This window comes from Bombus affinis, chromosome 9, assembly GCF_024516045.1.
Source record: "Bombus affinis isolate iyBomAffi1 chromosome 9, iyBomAffi1.2, whole genome shotgun sequence".
Lineage (NCBI taxonomy): Eukaryota > Metazoa > Arthropoda > Insecta > Hymenoptera > Apidae > Bombus > Bombus affinis.
Window position 1 is genome coordinate 7,484,327 of NC_066352.1, and position 24,391 is coordinate 7,508,717.

At 32.9% G+C, this 24,391-nt stretch overlaps 1 protein-coding gene across 3 annotated transcripts in view; it reads right to left on the reverse strand.

The window, feature by feature from the left end:
- The window catches only part of LOC126920004 (fasciclin-1), a 382,295-nt gene that overhangs the window by 113,244 nt on the left and 244,660 nt on the right, over positions 1-24,391 (reverse strand). For all 3 annotated transcript variants that reach the window (XM_050729812.1, XM_050729813.1, XM_050729811.1), the window contains exon 2: positions 21,934-22,069. In XM_050729812.1, coding sequence (XP_050585769.1) covers positions 21,934-22,069 — 136 coding nt within the window. The remainder of the gene's footprint in view (positions 1-21,933; positions 22,070-24,391) is intronic.

The following is a 24,391-nucleotide window of genomic DNA, read 5'->3' on the forward strand; positions in this document are numbered from 1 at the left end:
AAAAAAATAATAATAAAAATAATATATAAAAATACAATTTTAATTTTTCTTTTTTTTTGCTAATTCTATTATATATGGTAAGAAGAAAATAAGATACGAGTATTTAATAATTTTCGGAACAATCAGATTCTTGGGTAAAGATACTTTTTATATTAGAGTTTTAATAGTTCTACATTTCTTGCGTTTTAAAATTTGAAGAAGTTTCAGGCTCTATTGTCTGTATTTTTAATGGCTTACTACGAACTGGTATGCATTCTGTTATTAAAGTGCGGAGGAAATTTGTTTATGAAATATTATTCATGAATTGGTTGCAAGCGTGGTACAGTTAAAAATTTATAGAACATGACATTATTGATTTTTCTGTTTAGATGTTAAATAAAATTGCAAACCTGCAGATATTTTTTCCGATATGCATCACTAACAATAAATTTTTATGATAGAATATGTATGTATTTCGATCCTTCCTTTGTCTTTTTTTCCTACATACTGCGCGTACATCTGTTATTTTAATCATTTTTATTTTTGAAAGGGAATTTCTATATTTAAAAAAAAGAGCTTTTTTTTAAATCGTACACGATACTAAACGAGAGATACGATACGAAAAAGAGATTTATATGTTATAGCTACATTTTCGAAAATAAACTCAGGTTTACTAATATTTCCTATATAAAAGTATAACACATTTACATGGATGTATATAGCATGTATAATGTATACGTGTATTCGAAAATTTTTGTCAAAAGTACTATTATCTCCATGTTTCTTGATGATAAAATCTATTTATCATATAATTGTACTTCAACTAAATTACTCAAGCAATATGTAACACGCAATGCCATCTAGTTTAATCGACGAACCATGAAAATCCACTTAATACGATATAAATATTTAGTCAATTTGATATCAAGGAATTTCAATTTCACGTGTAAGTTATCAAAGTTACTTCGACGTCATTGTGTTTGTCATTGTCAGATGTTAAAGTGCATCAACTTCAGTCTTTTTAATATCTCAATTTTATTTGATAAACTCTAACTTTCTTTTATTTTGCACAGTCTTTCACTCGTCTAAGCAAACTGTGGAGATCTCCAGTATTATTCAGACAGAAATAGTCAGTCACGTTTACCTAAAACCGGAGTCTTTTACTTGAAAGTAGTTCTACAAAGTGAATCTCCTGCTGGTTGGCTTAAGGCTGTGCTGAAAATCGCACTCACGTTTTCATTTTACATATTGCATTGTAATATACTATCCACTTTTGTACAGATAATAGTATCTGCCCTAACACAGATCAATATTGATTCCTGGCGACAAGTCACGTATATCTCTACACGGAATTTGCACTGAGACATATTCTTTAAGTGAGCCAATGAGAGAAAATCATTATATAGGGTGGTTGGTTTGTTTTTGCCGCAACGGAAAGTTAGGAATACATAATGAAATAATATGAAGTAATCATAAAGTTTATTATTACAAAAATTGCTGAAAATGTTTGCCCATTCTGCCGAACACATACTTCTGCTCTTCTAATTAAATTTCTATGAACACTTTCTAACATATTCGATTGTTTTAAAGTATGAAAGGCTACAATAATCTTTTCTTTCAATTGCTCGCAACTTGCGATTTCTTCAGAATAGACAATTGATTTAATATGGCTCCATAAATAAAAGTCAAGCGGAGTTTGTTCTCCAGCTTTGTTCTCGAAAACAAAGCCTCAAACGAAACATTTTTATTCTATATTTTCGACTTCTTTTTTCGCGTAGAATCACCCCCTTTCCGCTTGTACCACCAGTTACCAACCACCCTGTATATCAAAAAATATTCGTCGTGCACTTCTCAAACGACATTTGACAGACACTCAACTGACTTCCGTATTTCCAACATCTGAAACTGCTGTCAGTTATTTGCAACTAAAGATCCACACTAAATTTCGATTTCTCTCCATTTGAGATTGAAAAGTAGAGTAATTTCTAAAGTAAAACTGCTCCGAATCAAAGCAACGTTTCGCCTCTTCAAACTCGAATAGAGCCCATCTCTAACATTCGAAAAATATTCACAGCCCGAAATTCGAATTCCATCGGTTACAGCTACAGGACAGGATAATCTTTAAAGTCAAATTTCTTCGGAGTAAAATAATTTGAGCAGAACTGTATGATTAAGATTGCGCAAGACAACCGGAAATTAATTCATCTAGCATCAGACTGGAATAGAAGCAACGCGTACAGCAATGGTTAGGTATTGTGTGACTACGCGTTGGCGGAAATCTTCAACATCGATCATGCCGGTATCGCGAAGCAGGCTTTCAGGGGTTCGTATACGGTACAAAGGCACGCGGATCAGTAAGGAATGTGTCAAAAGCTGCGGGCGACACAGTTAAGCGGTTTCTCCCTTCGTAAACGTATATGATAGATGACACACGTTATGCCCATGCATTGAATAGCGAATTAAATTTTGCTTGCTTCACAAATTTACTCTTCCGCGGTCTATCCGCATCAGACGCCTGTCATCTATACTATTCGGTTTGTCTAGACGCGTTGCACGCCAAGCATTCCACGTCGGTAATGAGGTTTCGTGTTGACAAAAGGAAAGGTTGGTTTCTATGTGTGGTTGTTCTCGATTAATAAATTGAAATCGTAGACGATGCAAGCAGCGAGGAAATAAGACACGAATTTTTTCCATTTTTGCGAAGGATTTAAATGCCACATGAAATACGATGAAACGTCCTTCGATAACACTTAGTCCAAGTTAGTTGTTCGACAAACGTACAGCTGAAATAGTACACCAAATGATAAAGTTGAAATGATAAAGTTATAGTCCATTGTTCGAGATTCAATATTAGAAATGCAAAGATTGAGCGTAATGCAAATGTTTTCGAATCCGACTGGAAAGTTTCGAACTCTTTATGAGTACTCCGACAAACATAGTGTATATATAGTATATATTTTTAAGTAGATTTTAACGTAGATAAGTTGAGCAAATATATATTTAAGCTTTTTATGTATTAATTAGAAGATTTTTATTTTACGATTCTCTTACGATCGTTCACTGTCTATTTTAAAAAGTAGGGTAGTTTCATACAGAGTTTGAAACGTCGATATTTTATAACTGTAAGTTTATAGTTAGTCAATCGAACATTGGAGCATAAGTACAGTTGAATGTTTAGTTGAACAACATAGTTGGTTCCACCTATTTCCTTACCGAAGATCAACATCCTTCCACTTTACCACTAATCTAATATTAGATCAAGAGTTTCTGTAGCTTCCAATTGTACGGTGTTTAGCTTACCTTTGTTATGCTGGAAAGCTACAAAACAGCACGGTTTTTCAAGGAATAGTTATAATACAGGAAAGGGGCATTATAAAACCGATAAAACTAAAAAAAATCATGAATTTAGTTTCCTAACACTACTACTCGGGAAAACGTAAAATATTCACAACATTTCCAAAGCAGGATAAATTGGATAGAATAGCGATTCGAAACACTAATAAACGACATAATTCTATTATTTACGTTTATACAAGCAACGTAATTTTCCATTTGAGTATTATTAAGCATAACGGATACAAAATACCATAACTTTGTAATGCGTCAAATCAATGACCCAATTCAACTTCATTGGAAATCACCATGAGAAACGTTTCATCCACGTAATAATTCAACTTCTAGGTGCATATTGATGACGTATGTCGTTCATTTGCATACAACTGTACCGACCATGCCACGAGTTTCAACGATTCGCTATTATCCAGATTTCGTTCCGATTTCTGATCCACGCTATTCTTGATCCTCGCGAACCGTTCTTTCCTCATCGTTCTTTCATTCTTCCTCTCTCTTCTTTCTCCGCTTTTCTTTTAAATTCAGAATACCAATGGACCTTAAATAAAGGAACGAACTCACTGGTTACTTCTAGATTGGAAAAAAAGGAGATAAAGAAAAGACGACGGCGGAAAAAGAACTTTTACAAGCGATTGCAATCGTTCGTGTATTTTAACGGGCGAAGACGAAAGTGAACGAATATCGGGGAGAATTAATTGAATTCCCACGGTTGGATTTCCTTCGTCTGACGTGTTGCAGACAAGTTGCCACTGCTGTTTTAGCAAATTTTAACCTCTCTAAGATAAGAATAATGGCGGAACAGCTTTCCTTTTGCATTTTTCGGTTTCTCATGTTGATGGTGTTTATAAAAATAAACATGTTCTTGAGTGTAGTATATTCTTCAGAATTAGAAAATATTTTTTTAGTACAGTAACGATTAATGACACTGTAACAATAAAATTGCTGTTAATTAGCATTGCCTTGGATTGCTGAAAATTAGTATGAGACGTAGAAATTATTATTTTAAGCACGTTAGTGGTGAGAAATGATAATTTTTGACTACTTTCTTTATATGTATTTTATTTTTATATTTATAGTATATTTTAGAAAAGTTTATTTAATAAAAGAGAATATTAATGCTTCTGTGTGTTCTAATAGACGCCATCTTTCTGGGATAACAATATTCTCTTTCTCTATTTTGCTTTCTTCTTCACAAACAATTTTATATTTCACTTTAATTATGTATTTATAGGCAAAATGAAGATTTCTTATACCCGTGTACGCAAATATGAAAACAAATAATCAGTCGTATATTTTTAATCATTTGATACGTGTATTACACGTGTTTCGTAAATAAAAGTCTTCTTAATGCACGTGCAAACTTTATAGTGAATAGTACGGGAGAAAATATTTGTTAGAGTGTAAAAAGTACAAAAATAAATGTGTAGGATTTATATTTAATTAAATTGATTAACAATTTTAATAACACTTTAATAACAAAAATCTAATAATATTGTTTACAGCTTCCGTTATTTTAAATTTTATAAAATATACGAGTGAAAATTCTTTAAACAGAATTATTAAGAGTAGAAAGACTGAAAATACATAGAGAATGAAGTATGGGTTAGCTTCTACATTTAGTTTTCATGTAATCACTGATGCTACTGACCGTACTAGCACGGTTTAATTAAACGAAGGGGCCGTGTTCGTTGAACGTGTTACGGAGTTCCTTGATTGACGTTGATTCCGTTGTTGGAACAAGAAAGAAGAAGCAGAGTATCTTATTCTTCTTCGTAATTAAAACGTCCGCGTCTATGACGAGACGTCTGCTGGTCGTTACTTCTTTAGTATCAATTTGCAAGGGGACTCATCTATTTTCAGTAGTACTGTTTTTTCAATTAGCCCTGCGTATTTCTCAGGCGTAATAGCAATTTGTTAACATTTAAATAGCCTAGTATTTAAAATTTATTGGTGTATCAGTAATTAACTCGATGCTTCCGTTAGGTTTGGGTTAGTTACATTAAGAGATTCGAATTTTTCATGCAATTATATTATCATTAGTTATGCACAATTATTATATAATATTACGTGATATTATATTATATTTTATGCGATTATCTTTATGGAATAAAATTATTTTAGAGCGTATGAAATCCTCGATGAAATAGCAAAAATTCCTATATTCCTAATATATAATCTATATGATCATTATTAATCACCTCGTAATGATTGCATAATACATATACGTTATTTTTCTCAGAAAAACAAGAACTCTAATATTCTCCTTCTGCCTTTAACAAATTTGTCTTTCAAAAGGTTAAAAAGCAAGGACGACAAAAGACCAGCACTCAGCATAAATCTCTAAAGAGAAGCAAAACCGTTCCATTGTAGATCTGTCTCAAACCTGTTAGCCCTTTAATACTGGCAAAAGGAGCTCTCCTTGCCGGTCTTCTCTTTCGTGATTCAGAATGCGACAAGTCACAAGAGTCGGTCATGCAAAAAGTGCTACAAACGATTTGTTCGTTTTGCTGGCTGATTCAATCTCCGTCCACTTTCGGTGCGGCAATCGATCTCCTTACGTTTGTACGTTCGAGCGGGTATCCATTGGCAAGAAAAATCTATGAAAGGTTCACTTTTCGAAGTTAACGTGAAACAGCGGCGCTGAAAGGAATCAGTTTTTCGCCTGAAGACCGACTAAACCGTCCAAGTATTCGTGTTCCGCTCAATCGTCATGACTCCAATATTCTTTTACTATCTTCCTTAACTTGTCCATATCATCGAGCGAACTAATACTTTGCGATAGGTCCAAATCGATCCTTTATTCTTTTTGTCGGCGAGCATGAAGTCTGCGCGAATATATAGCATGTTTCTGGATTTAATAGCTAAACTTTGTCATATAGATAGCAGATAGAAGAAAGTTTACAATTTGTATCTGTGTAGATATATGAATGTAGCTTTTAGTTTGATATTATATATTAGTAATCTGGTAACCTATTTATAATACATTAATAATATTAATAATATTATTATTCAATAAATTAATTAATAATATGAGCACATAGCGTGTATTATATACTATATTAATATGTAACTTAGTATATTAGTAACTTTCCCATCAACAATTCCCATAAACACATTGATAATAGAAATGTTATACGTTCAATGCTCTTGTTAATTATAATCTAATTTTGTAAAATTACAGTGTGTTTTATGTTTTTTTAAATTATCCACAAATGAAAGTCCAATGACGTGTAAATAAAGGCGATATTAGGAGCCATGGTATTGTTCTCTTCGGATTTCGCAATTTTATTATAAATACAACAATATATTGACGAAGATTGGCTGCTAAACCTTGGGACGCTTTGTATATTCTCTCAATATTGGACAATGTTGTATATTATGCTCCTTCGTGGTGGTTGGCGCAAATATCAAAGGTGCTCGTAAATTTTTGTATGAATGATGCATGATTTTTATATGTTGAATGATGTATCGTATATGCTTAAGTCATACTAGTGCGGAATAGTTATGTTTGAAGTTTTTATCAGCTCTCTTTTTTATCGGACAAGTTTGGGATACAGCAAGTATTGAATGATATAAGATTGAAGAAGGTTGGCTTCCGTTGATTGAAACTGAAAGGAGTATAGAATACAACTTTGAACGAAAAATATACTATAGAAGTGTATTGTATTCTGTATTAAATTTTACGTTGTATTTACCATACCAATAATTTAACTACTATTTTAATCAGTGAATATTTCTTCGATTCTTATAATTTTTCTCAAACGTTTAAGGAAGTTCAAATTTGCGGTTTAATAGTGGTTGAAAATAATTTTTGTTCTCCTTCCTTCTAAGAATTTTTTATATTTCAGTCTTACTGAATTAACTCATTGTTCGTTCTAAACATCATTTAAGAATTTAAATATATGGTGCTGTTAAAAATGTTAGATTCCGTAGAATATTTTCGATTAGAAGAATGACTAAGGAAATAAATTAAAAGTATCGACTCTTAGGATATTCTCTGATGGAAAACTCTTAAAGCATAATGGTAAAATTTTGCAAACCATACAAATTTAAATTTTATAAAAATTTCTATGTCACACAAATGTAGGCACGCCACATAAATTAGATACGCGATAAGTATACAATTTCCATCTAAACCCCTTATTACTCACTGCTGACTAATGTCACAAGATGAATCTTTAAAATTATGCAGCATGTATCTACTTACTTGCAAGACTATAGATATGTACAGTCTTACAGACGTCATCTGCAGACATTCCGCATTCATTGTCTATGGATATTGTATGCGGAGTATTATATTGTACATGTCGTATATTATGTTGCGTCCATATTTTACAGAACTTTGTGGACATCTACAAATCTCGTATGCAGAATGCCTGTCGACGATGTCTGTAAGTCCATACATATCTCATGACTATATTTTGCTGTAATAGAAAAATACGACTATAGCAGAATTTACATCACACTATAAAATAGTTCCACGTACTACAAATTCAGCTACCTATTTCATTGTTTGCTATACTATCTACATATATCTGTTTAAAAACACGAAAGACAAATAAATAATCTACTAATCTCTATTCGAATTTCCTGTATTTTTCTGATAATAGAAAAATACGATTACAGCAGAATTTACATAACGCTATAAAGCAGTTGCACATATAAATTCAGCTATCTATCAAAAGACAAATAAAAAAGCTACTAATCGCTCTTCAAATTTCCTCGTATCACGATTTCGTTTAACATCACGTCCCACTGACCCAGCTTAAAACTCTAAAACAGCCGTGAAACGCTGTCTAAATCAGGAGCGAAAAGAAATACGATCTACTGGTTTCACGGCTTCTTAACGAGCGTCAGATGGTGCAATTTGTATTCACGGCGTTCAGCCGGAATTGATGTTTCTCTCAGCAGAGTTTCCTGGCGGAAACTGATTCGCCACGGCACACCGGCCAATATGCCCATCGTTTTTCCAGACAAGCATCCTCAGCTTTCGACAGGCTTCCGCTATCGAATCGACCAGCTGGCTTCTCTCTTTAGTTTAGTTCCACGATATTTTCAACGTAATCTCTTTCCCTCTTGGAAAAAGGATAAAGCCTAGAGACGAACGGTGACTCCGAAGATACGACCGGGTATGCTTCGGGTGTGATGCGAGATTGATACGAAGAAGCTGTTGAGATTGATTTCCGCGTCGCAGAACGAATGATGGCAGAGTAAGCCCGCAATCCCTGTGGGCTCCTACTAACTTACTCGGGACTGTCTTAGAGTGGTACACCTCCACTCCCGGTTCTTTCCATCCGGGATGGAAATAAGTCTGAAAATGAAAGGAGAATACCGTCTCCCGTGGGAAATGTAACCTGCTTGTTCCTCGTTTTATGAATCTTCGAGACAGGCCTTCTTCTTCTGTAGCATTGGCCGCGAAATGGCTACGGAATACGAATCGAGGAAATAGATTTCGAATTTCTGTGTCTACCTTTGGATGGAATATAGTGGAAGATGAGTCAATTTTCATATAATACATGCAAATATTTTACATTTGCTATTATTAAGCTGCGGATTTTTACGCATTTAATATGAAATTCGAGAATGTAGCATTCCACAAAATGCACGTAATATGAAAAAATGTATAAAATATATGAAATATAGTGTTCTTATAATACCTGGTAGGTAAGATCATTTTCTATGTGACTATTATAAATTGTCGGCGTAAACAACGTTTCTTTTTCACAGTATGTCAGGCGATGGATAAAAGTCCAAACACTGAAGCCTATGAATGATAACTTTTTATATCTCAAAATACAAAGAAGTGGACGTAGATTTTAATACTACTCGTAATTTTTATTAAATTTGCCGATTTGTTGTCAGAAATAATGTTAGAAATTTACTGCAATTTACGGCACATTTTTATAAACGTTTTCATTCACCGATTTTATATGCTTAATTTGATTTTTTAAGTTATGGTTAGTATCATGCCTCCATACTGGCAAGTAATTTCTTTTTACAAAATTAACATCCTAATTTTTTATGTTTAAATGTCCATCAACTTTAAACTGAATTTTAAAAAATGTACCGAGAACTATCTCCGTGACTTTTCATACATTAATTAAAGATACATTACACATTATAATATTATTAAATTTAGTTGCCCAAACTTGAGGGAATAGTCAAAATCGTTATCAATACCTTCATCACATTGCGGTGTATGTTTGGCGTAGTCTTTATATTTATATCTTTACATTATATCTGACTAGTTATTGCTAATGATAAATGATAATGGAAACAATAGTGAACTGCACGGCAATACATATAGAAATTTCACTTGCAATTAGACTACTGAAGTTCTGTGAGTAAACCATTGGAAAATATTATTTTTTCTTGTTGGTAGATAACTACACAAATTACCCGCAAACACGATTCTAACATAATAAGAATTTATATCTCTATAACGATGCCTTTCCTTACCAGAAAAATGTAACAATCTTATTTCCGAATTTACGATAATAAAATAAAATATTTACTCGTTGTATGCGACTAAATAGACATTGCACATTCATAGTTTTAGAGCGTCGACAGAAATCGATAATGTTAGTGTATTTAAGCGTAAGCATCGCGTGAAACATCAGCCATCGCAAGAACATAAACACTACAAGCTGAAATTACGTGTCGTCGGCAAACATCTACCGAAGAACGTTGGAAGAAGCCTAACATCTGACGTGCACTCCACGTTTCAGTTCTGAAGTAGCACTAAATATGTAATTATGTTAAAAAAGACGTTCCTGCGTCTTTCATGCAAGATAACAAGAAACATACGAATGCGCGAGGAATTATTTTGTAATTTTTTCTTCAAATAGATTTTTCAAAAGGAGGAAAGAAAAAATTCAAGAAAAAGTGAAGTTATAAAATTAAATTTGAATCTGTGAAGAACTTTACGATACATTTTTAATTAAATCTAATAAATTAACTCGAAAAATGAGCTATTTCCTAGGATGACAATATAATAATTATTTAATGAATTGTATTATTTATAATAAAATCCAAGGAATATTATTTAAATCGCAATGGAAAGAAAATTTTTCATTACTAAATCATTGAACCATTAATCATTTTTTACATTAAAATCTCATTTCTTGAAAAATTCATTTTTCTTAGCCGTGTCATTCTTGAAACAGCCCGATATTATAATAACGATAGACGATCTTGTACAAAGAAATGAATCTAAAGAGAAGACGAAAGAGCAGGGCATATGTAAGATCACAACAGAAGATACGTACAAATTAAAATTGTGTAATTTTCTTAATTAAAAAACATGGCATAAAAGACTGATTAAACAAAAAGATAAACTAGCGAACGATAATAAAAGAATGATTAATTCATCCAATTTACTGTTTTACATACTGTATATAACAAGTTAAGTATGGAACTATCATTAATAAAAGCTCGTCGTTCACAGATTTCATCATGTTTTCTTATAAAAAAATTCGTAAGAATCGAAAATTAAATTGTTGTACAGAATATATGTTATAGGAAAACTGACTTTAAAATGTATCTTTTCCCGTTTGTAATAACGCCGCAGTTATAAGGTTTATCTAAGCATCGTTTTTTAATTTTCATTACTTTTCAAGCGTGGTTTCACCAAGATTGAGATTTAATTTGTTTTTATAAACACTGCGCAACATGCGAGATTGAGACAGGCAAACTGCGAAGAAAAGAACGTAAAGAAAAAGAAAGAGAATCGCTAAGTGAACAAGTAGAAAGAAGCAAAGACGGAAAGAATGAGGCAGAGAAGAGAAAGTTGAGTTCCGAGTGGAGGTGAAATGATAAATTAAACCGAGCACACTAATGTGCTGCAGCAAAACAAGACGGCCAAAGTTGCAAAATTATGAAACTTCCAAGACTAATTGTGAAACTTTTCGCGATGTACAAAATTTCTGTAAACTTGCCGGAGTGGTTAAGCTCGACTCGGCCTTCTTCATCAAATCGAATAATCATTTAATATCCAGCTTTAAAAATTGTTTCTGACAATTCGATGTCAGGCTTCGTGGAAGATTAAAAATTATTATTAAATTGGAAAATGAAATCTTTAACTTGAAAATAAAATAATGTCTGTTTTTTTTTTATTGAATATTTGGAACTTCAATGGAGACTTGTTTCATCTTCAAGAGATATTTTTTAACAGATTCGTCGAAAGATTTTATCATTTATACTTTTCTATATCATCTTTATATAAAATATTCTCATACGTATCATCAAAATATGAAGCAGTTTCTGTTTCTAACACTTACTTAGAAAAATGCATTTAAATTCACTGAATTCGCCGTTACTAGCAGCCTGAAGTATAAAAGATTGATTTTTCATTGATACTAAAAATGAAATTAAAAATTGATTCTAAACGAAATTAGTTTCCCTTTGTTAAACGATTCGCCTAGATTTGAAAATGTTGCCTCCAAATATTTGTGGATTCTACATAGAAACTAACTTTTTGCCATTTATTGAATGATTCATCCACACTTGAAAATGTCTACGAGTATTTTGTGCGATTTCTATTAATTCGATTACAAAATTGTACGATCACCAAGTTGAATCGAAATGGTACAGGATTCAATAGTTGCGGGAAGTTGTAACTCTCGCAAGTTCCTCGAAGGTTACTGAATAGAGTGGTATCACTTAAAGCGACTCGATTTTCCAGGCGGTACGGTTTGTTATTTAATCAAAAGTCGAGAACGCAAAGTTGCTTTCCGCGACAACTTTTGCTGGAAGTTTTTTGTTTATTGTTTTACCTCGGCCAGCATCGAGTTGGCGGAATCAGTCGTCAATAAATGGCTAACCGTTCTTACGGTAAGTTACTTTGAGAAATTGCCCCCGACCCGAATAATATCGATTCAACCGTTTTATTTCGTCGAACTCTGTGGACCTGCTTTCAATTATTTACGCAAAGCACCCACTGGGCAGTCCCTAGAGAAATTCAGTCAAGCAATTCGCTCGACAATCGTGAAATAATTTACGATGCTTCGATGAAAAAGAAAACAACACGCGTAATATCGTAGAATTGTGTTTATTAAATTTGAAGATCACAGGTAAAGAACGCATATAAGCACGTTTAAAGTTTAATAATAGTCAATTGAAGACCAGATGAGAGAAAAGAAGATAATAAGTCTATATTTGCTAATTTTGCGATTTTTATATCATTTGATAACTATAAGAGGATACTGTAACGTGCTTTACAACTAATTGAGGAGGAAAAAAAAAATCTGTATGGACAGATGTGTTACCTTTCAACAATACAAAGTGATAGATCCAAGAAATTTTGTATAAAACAAATGGAATGACTAATTTGATGATAATCAGCATTTGTACAATGTTTAGAAATAGATACAGAGGAAGAATACGTCTTTTTATCAGGCAAAGAACTACTACTGATATTTAGAGCTAATAATACAAATTTTATGCAAATACTTCCTGTAGCCATTGTATAAGCATTGTATGATGTAATTTATGTATCACTCTATCACATAGAATTTTTAATTATCCTCAAGAATGTTCTTGACTCAAAATACCTAGGAAACCAATAACCTATTTCCTGATGCACTGCTCTATCGTTCAACTTATTACTACAGCATCAAACCTCCATCTTTCTTCACATCAAACAATTGTCCAAAGCGTAAACTTCATAGCAGGCAACCCTCATCAATTCCAATATATAGTTTAATATGAGGTACAGTTGCGTGTGTCGCAGTGTTGAGGTTGGTTAACTAACAGCGCTGTGAGTAGAAGATTTTCTAGTACAATAGCTCTGATTACAATGTGATTTCGCCCGGTCGAACGAGTTTGAAATTCTGCAGTCAGTAACAAGACAAACAATGGCAAGGAAGCAAGGAGCTTGGCCTGTGGCTAAGAGCCGCAAGATGTGTCGCAGCCCTAACCGGCTTGTTCTCTGCTACGTCGAGCACCATGTAACCAGGTTCTCCTTCTTAGTTGGAGGTCCTCCAAAGTCTTCTCTCGTCTCGTCTAGCCTCGTCTATACACTGTTCTTAAGTTTCACGCGAACGCCCGAACAGTTAAGTTACCCCTTAAGGCCAAAGTTCGCGTTTCTCTTCGTCGCCTGACGAACGTGTACCTTCTTCTCTTTTCGTTTCTCCTATTCCAAACCTGGCCTGATTTTCCCTTTCCTCCTTTTACCCCGGCTCGTACGCTTTCCAACTCTTTAACTTTGTACGAGTAAATTTACCGACACGCGGAGCGTTTAATATTACGGAAGACACAGTGCTCTCTGCTTTAGCAAGATGGAAGGTTTGGCTTTCGTTCAGGCTAACCTATTCAGATAGTTGTTGGTGGAATAACATTGGCAAATATTCTTGCGTGCGTCTCCTTATTCAGTGAAGAGTATCGTGGTAAAGCTTTTTTGTAACCGAATTGTTAAGGATATTAAAATGTACTGCTTTTTGAGATATTAAATTTTAAATCTGAAAGCGCAAATTTCAAATTTTATATCTCATATTTTTAATTTTAAATTCAGACTATAATTTTGAATTTTACATTAAAATAATCGGTCGTCGAGTTTCAAGTTTTGTACCAGAAATTTTTAATTTTAAGGATGAAAGATCAAATTTCAAATTTAAGAGCGCAAATGTCAAATTAATCGAAATATTGCTTGTTGTAATATAAAAATATAGGAGGTATTAATATATCGTTTGTCCCGGTAATCTGCTTTACAAACAAGCTGCTTTCAATTTCAACTATATCATACCAAAATCATCTTGCTAAAGATATTAAAATCTTCCTGTTTAATCATATAAAGATATTAAAATCAAAAAATCAACAAAAATTTCGTTATCGTGTTTTTCTCCTATAATATTCATACGCTAGTAGTAATAGTATTTGCGACAGGAAAATACGTCTCTTACTAACAGACATTCTCTTTGGTTAATAAAACTTCCGGATATTAGGGAGATTTAGACACTGTATTTTACTCGTAACAACAGCTTTGTCGAACTAATGCCCTTCGTTTAGTTAAAGTTTGAGACAGTGGTCGTTAGGAATATTATGATCAATCTTACTTTTTCTAACCAAGCGTACTATTTCTTCGATACTGCTAGTTGCTCGCAGTCTTCTATTAACTTGTCGTGAAACTTTTTCAAGGGATACGTTATACCCACCAACTGTTCCTTCCCTTTCTATTCGTGACTGCATAGAAAGAACGTGGCTCTTGTTACTTCTTCGCTTACGTGTATTTCACTTCTATACGGGGTGAGTCACTAGAAGAGGGTTGGATAATTTTTCATCGATAACAAGTGGTATTCTACTCCGCCTCTGAGGAATATTTATGACTCAACTCTCGGATGACTTCGAGATAATATTAGATGTAGTTTATCAACTCTTGAAAAGTTAATTGATATAATGACAGCATTATGGATTAGACAAATATTTTTTATATTTTTTTCTGATTTTAATATAAGAGTTATTCTGTTAAAGTAGCAATCTTCTAAATCTAACAATTTTCAGGCTTTTTTAAAAGTAGATAAATTGAAACATTGTATGAATTTTCTTTTATTTGGGTACATATCATGTTCAGTGGTGTTTCAGTTATTATTTTACTTTTTTTTTTTTGATATTTCTCTTCTGGAAAACGAATAAAAAGTACTTCGATAATGCAGAGTGTAACATTGATAATGACAGTGAAGTTTATAAAGCTTTTGAAAATTGGAAATGCTTTTGACGTGTAATATTGTTCAGCATGAAGTAAACATCTTTCAAAAACGTAAAATACTAGAGGAAACAATGAAATTACACTCCAATTTTTTTATTGTACAATTTTTTAGTTCATTAATTCTATGATTCATGGATTTTTCCATTTTTGGGGTTTTTAATTCCCCGATTCTCTAATTTCTCAATCTATCTCACAATTCAGTTATTTAAAAAATAACTTTCACAACTTTTTTCTCCATAAACCATAACGAGTATTCACTTTCAACTAAATTACTAAAAAAATTCCTTTCGAAATAACTTTCTTATTTCTTCGAAATAAGGAGAAATGTATTCTTTTTAACTTGACGAAATACATTACATTCAGGTAGTAAGATGTTTCTTCAATGAGCAATATCGATGTTAAATAGTCTACGCTGGAACAATAGCCACCACGATTGCCAGACCCTGAACCTTCATTTCTAAGGCCATATAAATCGATACTTTACTCTCAGTACCGAACGAATATCAAATACTTAACCCTCTGTGGACGAGTGTCGGCAAACAGCCGCCCAAGTCATTTTACCATTGGGGACGCGTGTCGGCATATAGTCGCCCGAATCTCTTCACAGTTCCGGACACTTATTTTGAAGTGGCTGGCATACGTCTATTTTTCTGAGCGATAATCCTATGCGTGTTTACGCATGGATATAGTAAACTAAACAATATTATGTTTTTGATAAAAGAAAATTATAGATCTTTAGCGACGAAATCTTATCTTTCGTTTAACATAAACTCGCGATGTAGGGTGATGGTCGAGTTAGAACGAATTTCAGTTTTTCGAAGGCATTACCCGACGAATCGGCGAGCCTTTCGTATATTTTATATATTTTTTTATAATAAAAGCGTATTGTAGATAACTAACAATTATATTTTATACAGGAATACCACATTCTCAATAATCAATAAATAGACTGTTATTATATGAATTATATGTAGTATGTTATTATACTTTGTGTCATACTATTACATGAATTGTTGTACATTTTTAGAAAAATTGGAAATTATAAAAAATCCACATCACATACAAGGATATATTCTTTATTGAAATAAAATATTCCATCTAATGAAGTTTTAATCGACATAAAATATTTCTTATAATATTAAGTGACTAAAATAATTTTTCATCTAGATTCCATTTCCTTAAATTTATTCATAAAAATATGAAATTGCATAAATACTGGGAGTCTATTAATAAGATAAACCATGATCTTTGAAAAATAATTTCCAATTACTTCATATTTTTCCTAGTTCATGTCGATAACAAAACTCCAGCATCCCACAGAAGCGAATTTATTTCCTTCGGTGAACATAATTCGACCAACAGTACCACGCAGCGCGTTATTTATTTCACAAATTACAAATTAGAACTTGAACCAATTTCTTATCGAAAAAAAAACCGGACTGTCGTTCGCAGATTCTTCTTAATGCGAGGAAGTTTTTTCACATCTTAATCGAGCTGCGTTTCTCGTTACCTCCCGCGAAGAGAACCCTCGAATATTTCAAGTATTCGAAGGGTTGGTTGATGTCTAAGCGCGAGGCCAGTCAGAAGGGAGTCTAAAAAGAAATCTACCTCGTGAATGACGATTATTCGTCAGTGGCTCAGTCTGGCTGTCGGCGACGAAAGTTACAAATACCCAGAGGTACCCATCTTCACACGGGGAACGCACTCCTTGTTTCACCCCTCGACGCCGGTATTCATCGTGGATTAAACGCGAAGAAGACGTAATGAAGGTCGCTACCTATTCCCCTTGAACATTCTCCGACTCCGGTGGTAGATATTCCCTTTTCTCAGCAGAGAACAATTTTCGAACAATTTTTATATATTTTATGCTGTCTGTATACACATATTTTTGCACAATTTTTACCCGTGTCATATAAACTGAAAGATTCCATTCAGTTTGCGTAAGTTTAAAAATATTGTACTTATATTTTTCAGTTGAAGTAGTTTGTATATCAAACTGTTTCACTTGTCTCGTAAAGCGCTGATCTATTCTACTTGCATGACTTTATACCGTTTTATTCCATTTGTCAGGTCTGAGATGTCACTATGCTACTTCTTTGACTGGGTTGCTGAGATTGCTTTTAAAATCTTCTCGTTTTGTTTGTGGATATACTTACACTTATTTATTATTCTTAAATTTTTATATTTATTATGTACAGCAATATGATATTGGAATTTCAATATGTTTCACTATTAATGACCTTAGTTTCATGATTTTTAACATCGCGATATTTATCAAGATATTCCGATAGACTGTAATACTTAATTTTATGTAAAACAGAGTATTTTCAAACTATTAACGAATTTTGAAAATAATTTGAAATTTCATGTTAATTAAATACTTCGCTATTTTATGTAGTATGACATAGAAATAAAATGACTACGAAAGGCACTTGAAATAAAATCGATAGAATTTATAATTTCGAATGCCCATTGAATTTAAATCGATTAAATGAAAAAATTACGCTCGAATAATGGCAGAATAATGGTTTAATCGAACCGAATAAAACTTCATACGAATGTCATGAATTTTTAAATCGAAAATTACTTCGGAAAATTTCTATGGTTTCTAAAATAGTCAATATTTATTTATTATTACTATTTTTATTTATTTTTATCTGAATGTTTAACAATCGTAGCTGCGACTGTTATATAATCTGTGTTATGATAAATATTCAATTTAGTAAATTCAAAATTAGTAGAATTCTACGTTGATAGAATTCATATAAAATTCTAAATGATTTTACACGTATGCGAAATTAAGTATTCCACGTATACCGATTTAATAAATTCATCACGTTCGAAGAATAACAGTTTGAATAAAATCTCCCTTAATTGTAAGAACCAAGTTTTTCATTTGGTAGCGAAATTGAACTGGGAATGAAATTTTTGTCGTTCAAAGGGTAACTTCAAGAACCCGGACATCTTTCCCTTCTCTTGTCGCTCGAGGCATCTTAAACGCGCAAAGGAAGTTTCTTCATAAAACGGCAACGCCCTTCTTAATTCCTTGTTTCCTTCGCGCGCGCACTTTCTTCGCCAGCAATCGTGAAAATGCCTCGGGTCACGAAGGGGCCGCTGAACATAGGAAATCGCCGTATAAAACCGGATATCACTATAAAATCAAGGATTTAGTATATCTATATGCCAGATGTGCATTTCTTCTTTATCCAATCTCTGTTTTCGCAATTACGAGCTTATTAGTCAAAAAGAATGATGTGCTAAGAATTTTGAGGAAATTCTGTGAATGATGTGTAATAGATTTTATTCGTAACTTCGATCTGAATAGAATTATTATTAATAAGGAATAATATAATGAAATGATAGTGCATGATTAGAGAAGAGAATTTAAACTTAACTTAAACTAATATTTTAATTTAAGAAAAGAAGAAATCTGCGTAAACATTGAATTGTCTATTTAGAAATTCTAACGCTTCTATGATAAAATTGGAATAATTTAATGCTATGCCATTTTCGACTAATTAGAAATAAATTCTCCGAATTTAACCTTCTATGAAGTTGCTTGCGCATTATACACATACTTTTAATTTACCACAGTACTATAATTAACACTTGGAATTTTAATAATTTCGATAATTTCTTCCGAATTAAATTAAGATTAATATTCGAAATTCCCGGAGTTTTCCGTTATCTATGTGTAGTAATTGGAAGCCTTATCAATCGCATTGTGACCCTGTCAGTGACATTAATCCCATCGGAGGTCTCTGTTCGTTCCCTAAAGCCGTTCTTCCTTAGTTAATGCAGCGTTACCTCTGCAATCTCGCGCCAGTGCACCGACGACGGCGCATTATAGCGATTTACAGCAGTCGACCAATCCCTCATAGTAGCCCCGCTGTGTCGGAATATATGATGCTATCACGCTGCTCTGTCAATTATTACCAACGACTCGCTTGGATACCTCGTTGGCAGCTTGACCTATCGACCAGACACGTTGAAATCTCTTAAGCCAAACAATTTTACTTATTTCTCAATTATTACGTGTTCATTTCGATCGAGATTTCTGAAATTACGATACGATTCGAATTACGATAGGATTCTTGGATAATTTCTGAGAATACATACAATAGCTTATGAAAGTATTTGAACATTTACCATGGAAAATTTTTATAAACATATTGCTTATATTATACAAAATCATCGACACCGTGAAGAGACACGATTATCGTGGTTATTCTGGTAGAATTTGACATCAATCCGAAAATGTATATGAAAGTTACGAGACATTCATCGGAAACGTAAAGTTGGTAAAAACTTAATATACAGTATGAATAATTGTCTTAAATATACAATAAGTGGCTTGCGGATTTTTATGCAAAATCATATTTTTGAGAATATAATAAAAAAAGTAAGACCATGGTAAGGAATTATTTCACTTATCAAGTATTATGAAAAGCAGTATACCGTGGAAATTTATATATTTCTACATTATGTACATTTTGTATTATTTTGTAGTCTCAAATTTCCTATAAATGCATGAAGATTAGCAGTCTACCAATAACAAGCGTTGTTGACGGTTCCACCGAATTATTGAAATTTGCATCGTACCAAATTCCAATTAGGAACAAATGATTGTCTTACACCTATGATTCTCGATAATACTCTATAGGTTCGCGTTATCTGCATCAACAAAAGGAACATTTCCTAGTAGAGACAGAGATGAAGCGATTTCCTCTTAGACGATTGGATAACACGGGCTGGGGAGAATTTAATCGTGTGCGGTCTCGATTCCATTCAAGCTTTGAATACGGCTGCTATGGTAGTCAACCACCGTGAAGGATAGCGCGCAACTCTGATTGTCAGGGATCGATCAGTTCAGAATTGAGAAGTCACCGGAGACGAGCCGCAGACTGTTGACATTGTGAAGTTGTTATACATAAGTAATACGCCTGCATTGAATCCAGAACTTAGCAGATGAACGTATGTATAATGCATAATAGAATAACTGGTTTTGGTTCTCGGTTATCAATGTTACTCGATGAATATTTTCGTAGGATAGATGATATTTTTTTGTGAGGAGGAGGGAAACATTCATATTATTATTTAAGTTATTTAAAATTAACAGAATTTTTACAATTGACGTGAAATGTATTATATTTTAAATCCTACTTTTAAACGACAGCGTATACAGTAGTTCGCGAATATACCCACTTGAAAACTTACAGAAGCTTTATGCAAGTATATTACGTGTATTGTACATAACATTTTGAAATTTCGTTCATATTGTAACGAAACGTAACTAATACGGGAGTTACATCTGCGTAATAATTTCTATGTATATGTATATACATAGAACGAGTGGTGCACATTTTCAGGTTCATCTCAACATTTTATCAATATAATCGCGATAGTCGTGTCTCATTACAGTGCTAATAAAATGTCAAAATGTTTCATAAAACACACACAATACATCCATAAAAGCTTCTTACGGTATGTGTCCAAACACTTTCATGGATCAGTCTATGTGAAAACTATTAAAGGATGCTTAGTATATAGCAAAGCAAAACGATATGAGATACTGGAGTTACAAATGTAATGCATCATGTTGAACCACCACGTATACATGCTGTTACATTTTCGAAGATGGTCGGAATCGAATGACCATCGATCTAAATGTGTATGTGGGGTGTATTGTAGAATCGCAAATGCGTCGGAACGTGCGGTATCCTCGTGTGCCTCGTCGAAGGACCTTGAATTACGGTTACACGCGCTGCAACCCCTGTGCATATTTGATGTATTTTCAATCGAATCTCCCTTTGCGGCTAAGTCCATCGTCATTTTACGTGTAGACACGTCGATGAGTACCGAATACGCGTATATAAGCCCGCATGTACACGTATGTAGCGTATCTTCGAAGATCAAAGAGCTATGTTCCGAAATTCAAGGGATTAATATATTGATTAATCTGACGTGTAACTATAAGAACCCAAGAAATGGGTTAAACGTGTTTGAATAAATCACACGATTAATGATATTACTAGTGATAGATAAGAATTTGGTTGTTGTTAATCAAATTCTATATGTATATAGGTCTTTGGAAAGATCAAAGAATAATTTGGAATTTGAGGGTTGGACCGATAGCTATTTGTAAGAAAACAGAAAGAGAAGATAAACGTGTTTGAATACCGACAAGGTATTTAAATTATTCTAAAAATGAATTCGATGTTTAAGGATAAGATTTGATTCTTTAATGTATAAGTGTATAATACCTTGACAAAGAGTAATTTTACATTCGTGATTAGATTGATATCTAATTAATTCTAATTAAATCTAATTAATGTAGGTGTTTTTCTAATAGCGAATGTGTTAAAGGATAATTCAGAGTCTTCCGTTTAATAAAATTTTCGTAAATTTCCGAGTCTATTGTGTATATCATCTATTATTAAGGTGTACAACATATTAATTACTATACAGACAGAACAAAAGACGATTGGAGAAGCTTCTAAAATGAACATGACCGTCGTATTTCTGAGCACGTTTGTGAATGATGGAACGGTTTTGTAATTCGACGCCAAGAAAACAGTAAAAGAAATCGAATATTTCGACCACTTCAGTAACTTTAGAGTAAAACTATGTTAATGCTTGTAGCTAATTTTGTATATAAAAAACATAAAAGAATATACAGAACATTTCAAATAGAATATATCTTACATCCATTATGTTCCTAAATTTCTAAGTACAACAATAGTAAAGAAAAAGTACGGACTATCCAAGCCAAATAGTTTTTAAATGCACAAACGAGCCAATGTCTCATTTTTCTTTTTCTTTCGGTGAAAACGAGGCAAACACTTCCCGAGTCTTTTTAAAAACCTTCGGATGAACGTGACAAGAACACGCAAGGTACTTACACATATGGTAGAGAACCAAGTTTTTCGTAGTTCCGCTGTACTTTTGGAAAGCTCGATTTGTTGGCGCGAAAACCGTCACGTGACGATACGTGAGCGTGGTGTTAGCTACCTGACTTGCTTCCAATAACTGATAAAACTGCAACAAAAAGAATATAGAGATTATTACTTGAAAAGATCTTGAGAGAATTATTATATTTATTTATATTATATTTTCATCTATTTTGTCTATTCTAATAGTTATATTTGTACGTTATATTACATTATTGTATTTTTTCCATATTTGGAACAAATTCGATAATCGTTAAAACACAGGAAAGAATGTTTTATTCGATATATTACAACTTCTATCAGAAAGTACATGTAGCTGAATGGAGGTCAATTTACACTAAATATTCAAATTCTGTGAAAAGCGGGAATGTTTCAAAACTTCTTAATGCACATATACGTATGAGCATATATATCAGGTTGGCGCATATAAAATATTTTTTCGAAATTTAAATTTAACCGGTCAATATTACTCGCTATGTGCGTTATTCTCACCGAGCAAAGCTTCAAGTTTTATCCATATTTTGGAAAAGTGATATTTCGTATGCACAAGCTTAATGTTAACAATAAGCAGCCAAATTAGTGTGCAAGTTAAATTAAGAAGTTGACGCAATTAATATCAATTTAAAAATATATGCAATACTACGTATTTTATATAATGTTTCAGTTTGTAAAATATAGAAAATATAATATAATTAACAAGTATATTAAAAGTCAAACCGTTAATGATCAAAAATCGTTAAAAAGCTCTTTCGTCTTCACATCGTTTATTACACGAATTTTTCAACTAATTTTTGTCGTAAGGGAATAAAATTCTGCTTATAATGTTCGATCACAAAAATTGTAGATTTTGTAGAATTTTGTAAAAATTCATAGACATTCGTTTAAACCGTTCTAAATATACAGTGACGTTCTAAATTCCAGATTAAGGAAACTCTAAATGAAGATCTCTGCGAAAGTAATTAAATTTCAAAAGTTTTCTCTTTTCTGAAAGATACGATGTTCTATAATAAAATATAATTTCCAGAGTATTCTCAGTTTTTATCATCGTCGCTAATAATCACACAGATAGGTGTACTTAATGCGATGTTAAAACGTATCTATTAAAACAGAATAGAAATATTATAGATACTTGTAGATCTGAAGCAAACCCTATATGACGTTCCAAATGCTTAACGAAAATGAAAAACTACCATTTTAACTTTTCACTGATGTACAGTCGTGTAGACGTTATCGCATTAGTGGCATTATGAAAGAGGAAACGAAAGAAGCATTTATTGATTTTCTGTCAGACTGCGGGTGTATAGGTATCATAGCGCAAGAAGTAATGTGTAGAATATGTAAGTCGAGTCACGCTGGATTAAACTTACGATTGTGCATAGCGAATTAGCGATTCGCGTTCCAGAGGCTGAGGCAAAAGCGCTTAATCCGGCGCGTCGAATGAAATTTGCCGGGATCTTTCGTCTCTACCGAAAATTTGCACAAAGGAAGCTCGTTAGTTATCAATGCGCAATTAACCCTGTGCCAAGTCAAAGCCGGGAAAATATTATAGCCGTGCGTCGTGAGTCACGTTTTCTTCTTAATGCCGCGGATGGAAAAACATGGTGAATTATGTGTCAGAAAAACCCCGACGAAAGTGTATCCTTTTCTAAAGATAATAACGTAATTCTACAGGTTATCATTCGCTTTATTTTCAGGGACCGTCAAATGTACCTTCGCTGCGTTACTGCTCTATACCATCAAGTTTTTGTTAAGACGTTGTTACGAGCACGCTATTATGTGAAATTATAGTATTCACAGATTAGAAACTTTTTATTGAACGAAATAGTGTTACGAAAGTGATTTGAGTAGTACGATAGGAGTGATTTTAATACGTATGTTTATTATGATTTTGGTCCTATTTTATGTATAGCTTGTAGCAAAGTTATTTATATAAAATTTGTGTGATAAAAATAGTTCTCATAACCTTCTTTGTATAAGATAATTTCTCCACATTTCTATAAGATTTGTTAACGAGAAACAATCTAATAGTGAGAATCGAGTCATAGTGGCACTTGAAGAACATTTGGATGACAGAAACGGAATATTCTATAAGAATATCATCATATATAAAAATATAAAAAAATCAAAAGTTAATTAATAGAAATTCTAGTTCAAATAATTGATTTCTTTCCTTGAATAAAGAACAAAAACAAATACTATTTCCTATTCACTGTAATATTAAAAGAAATTTTATATTTTCAAAATATTTAGGATGTTTGATAATAAAACGAGTTCTCTTAGTTGGACGCAACATTGCATCTCATAAACATGTCTTTTAGATTTCTATTTTATGCATTGAAACGATGTATAAGATTAAAAGAGGTTTTTATAGGCGATTCGCGTTTCATGGAATTTCATCGCTCCTCTGAAT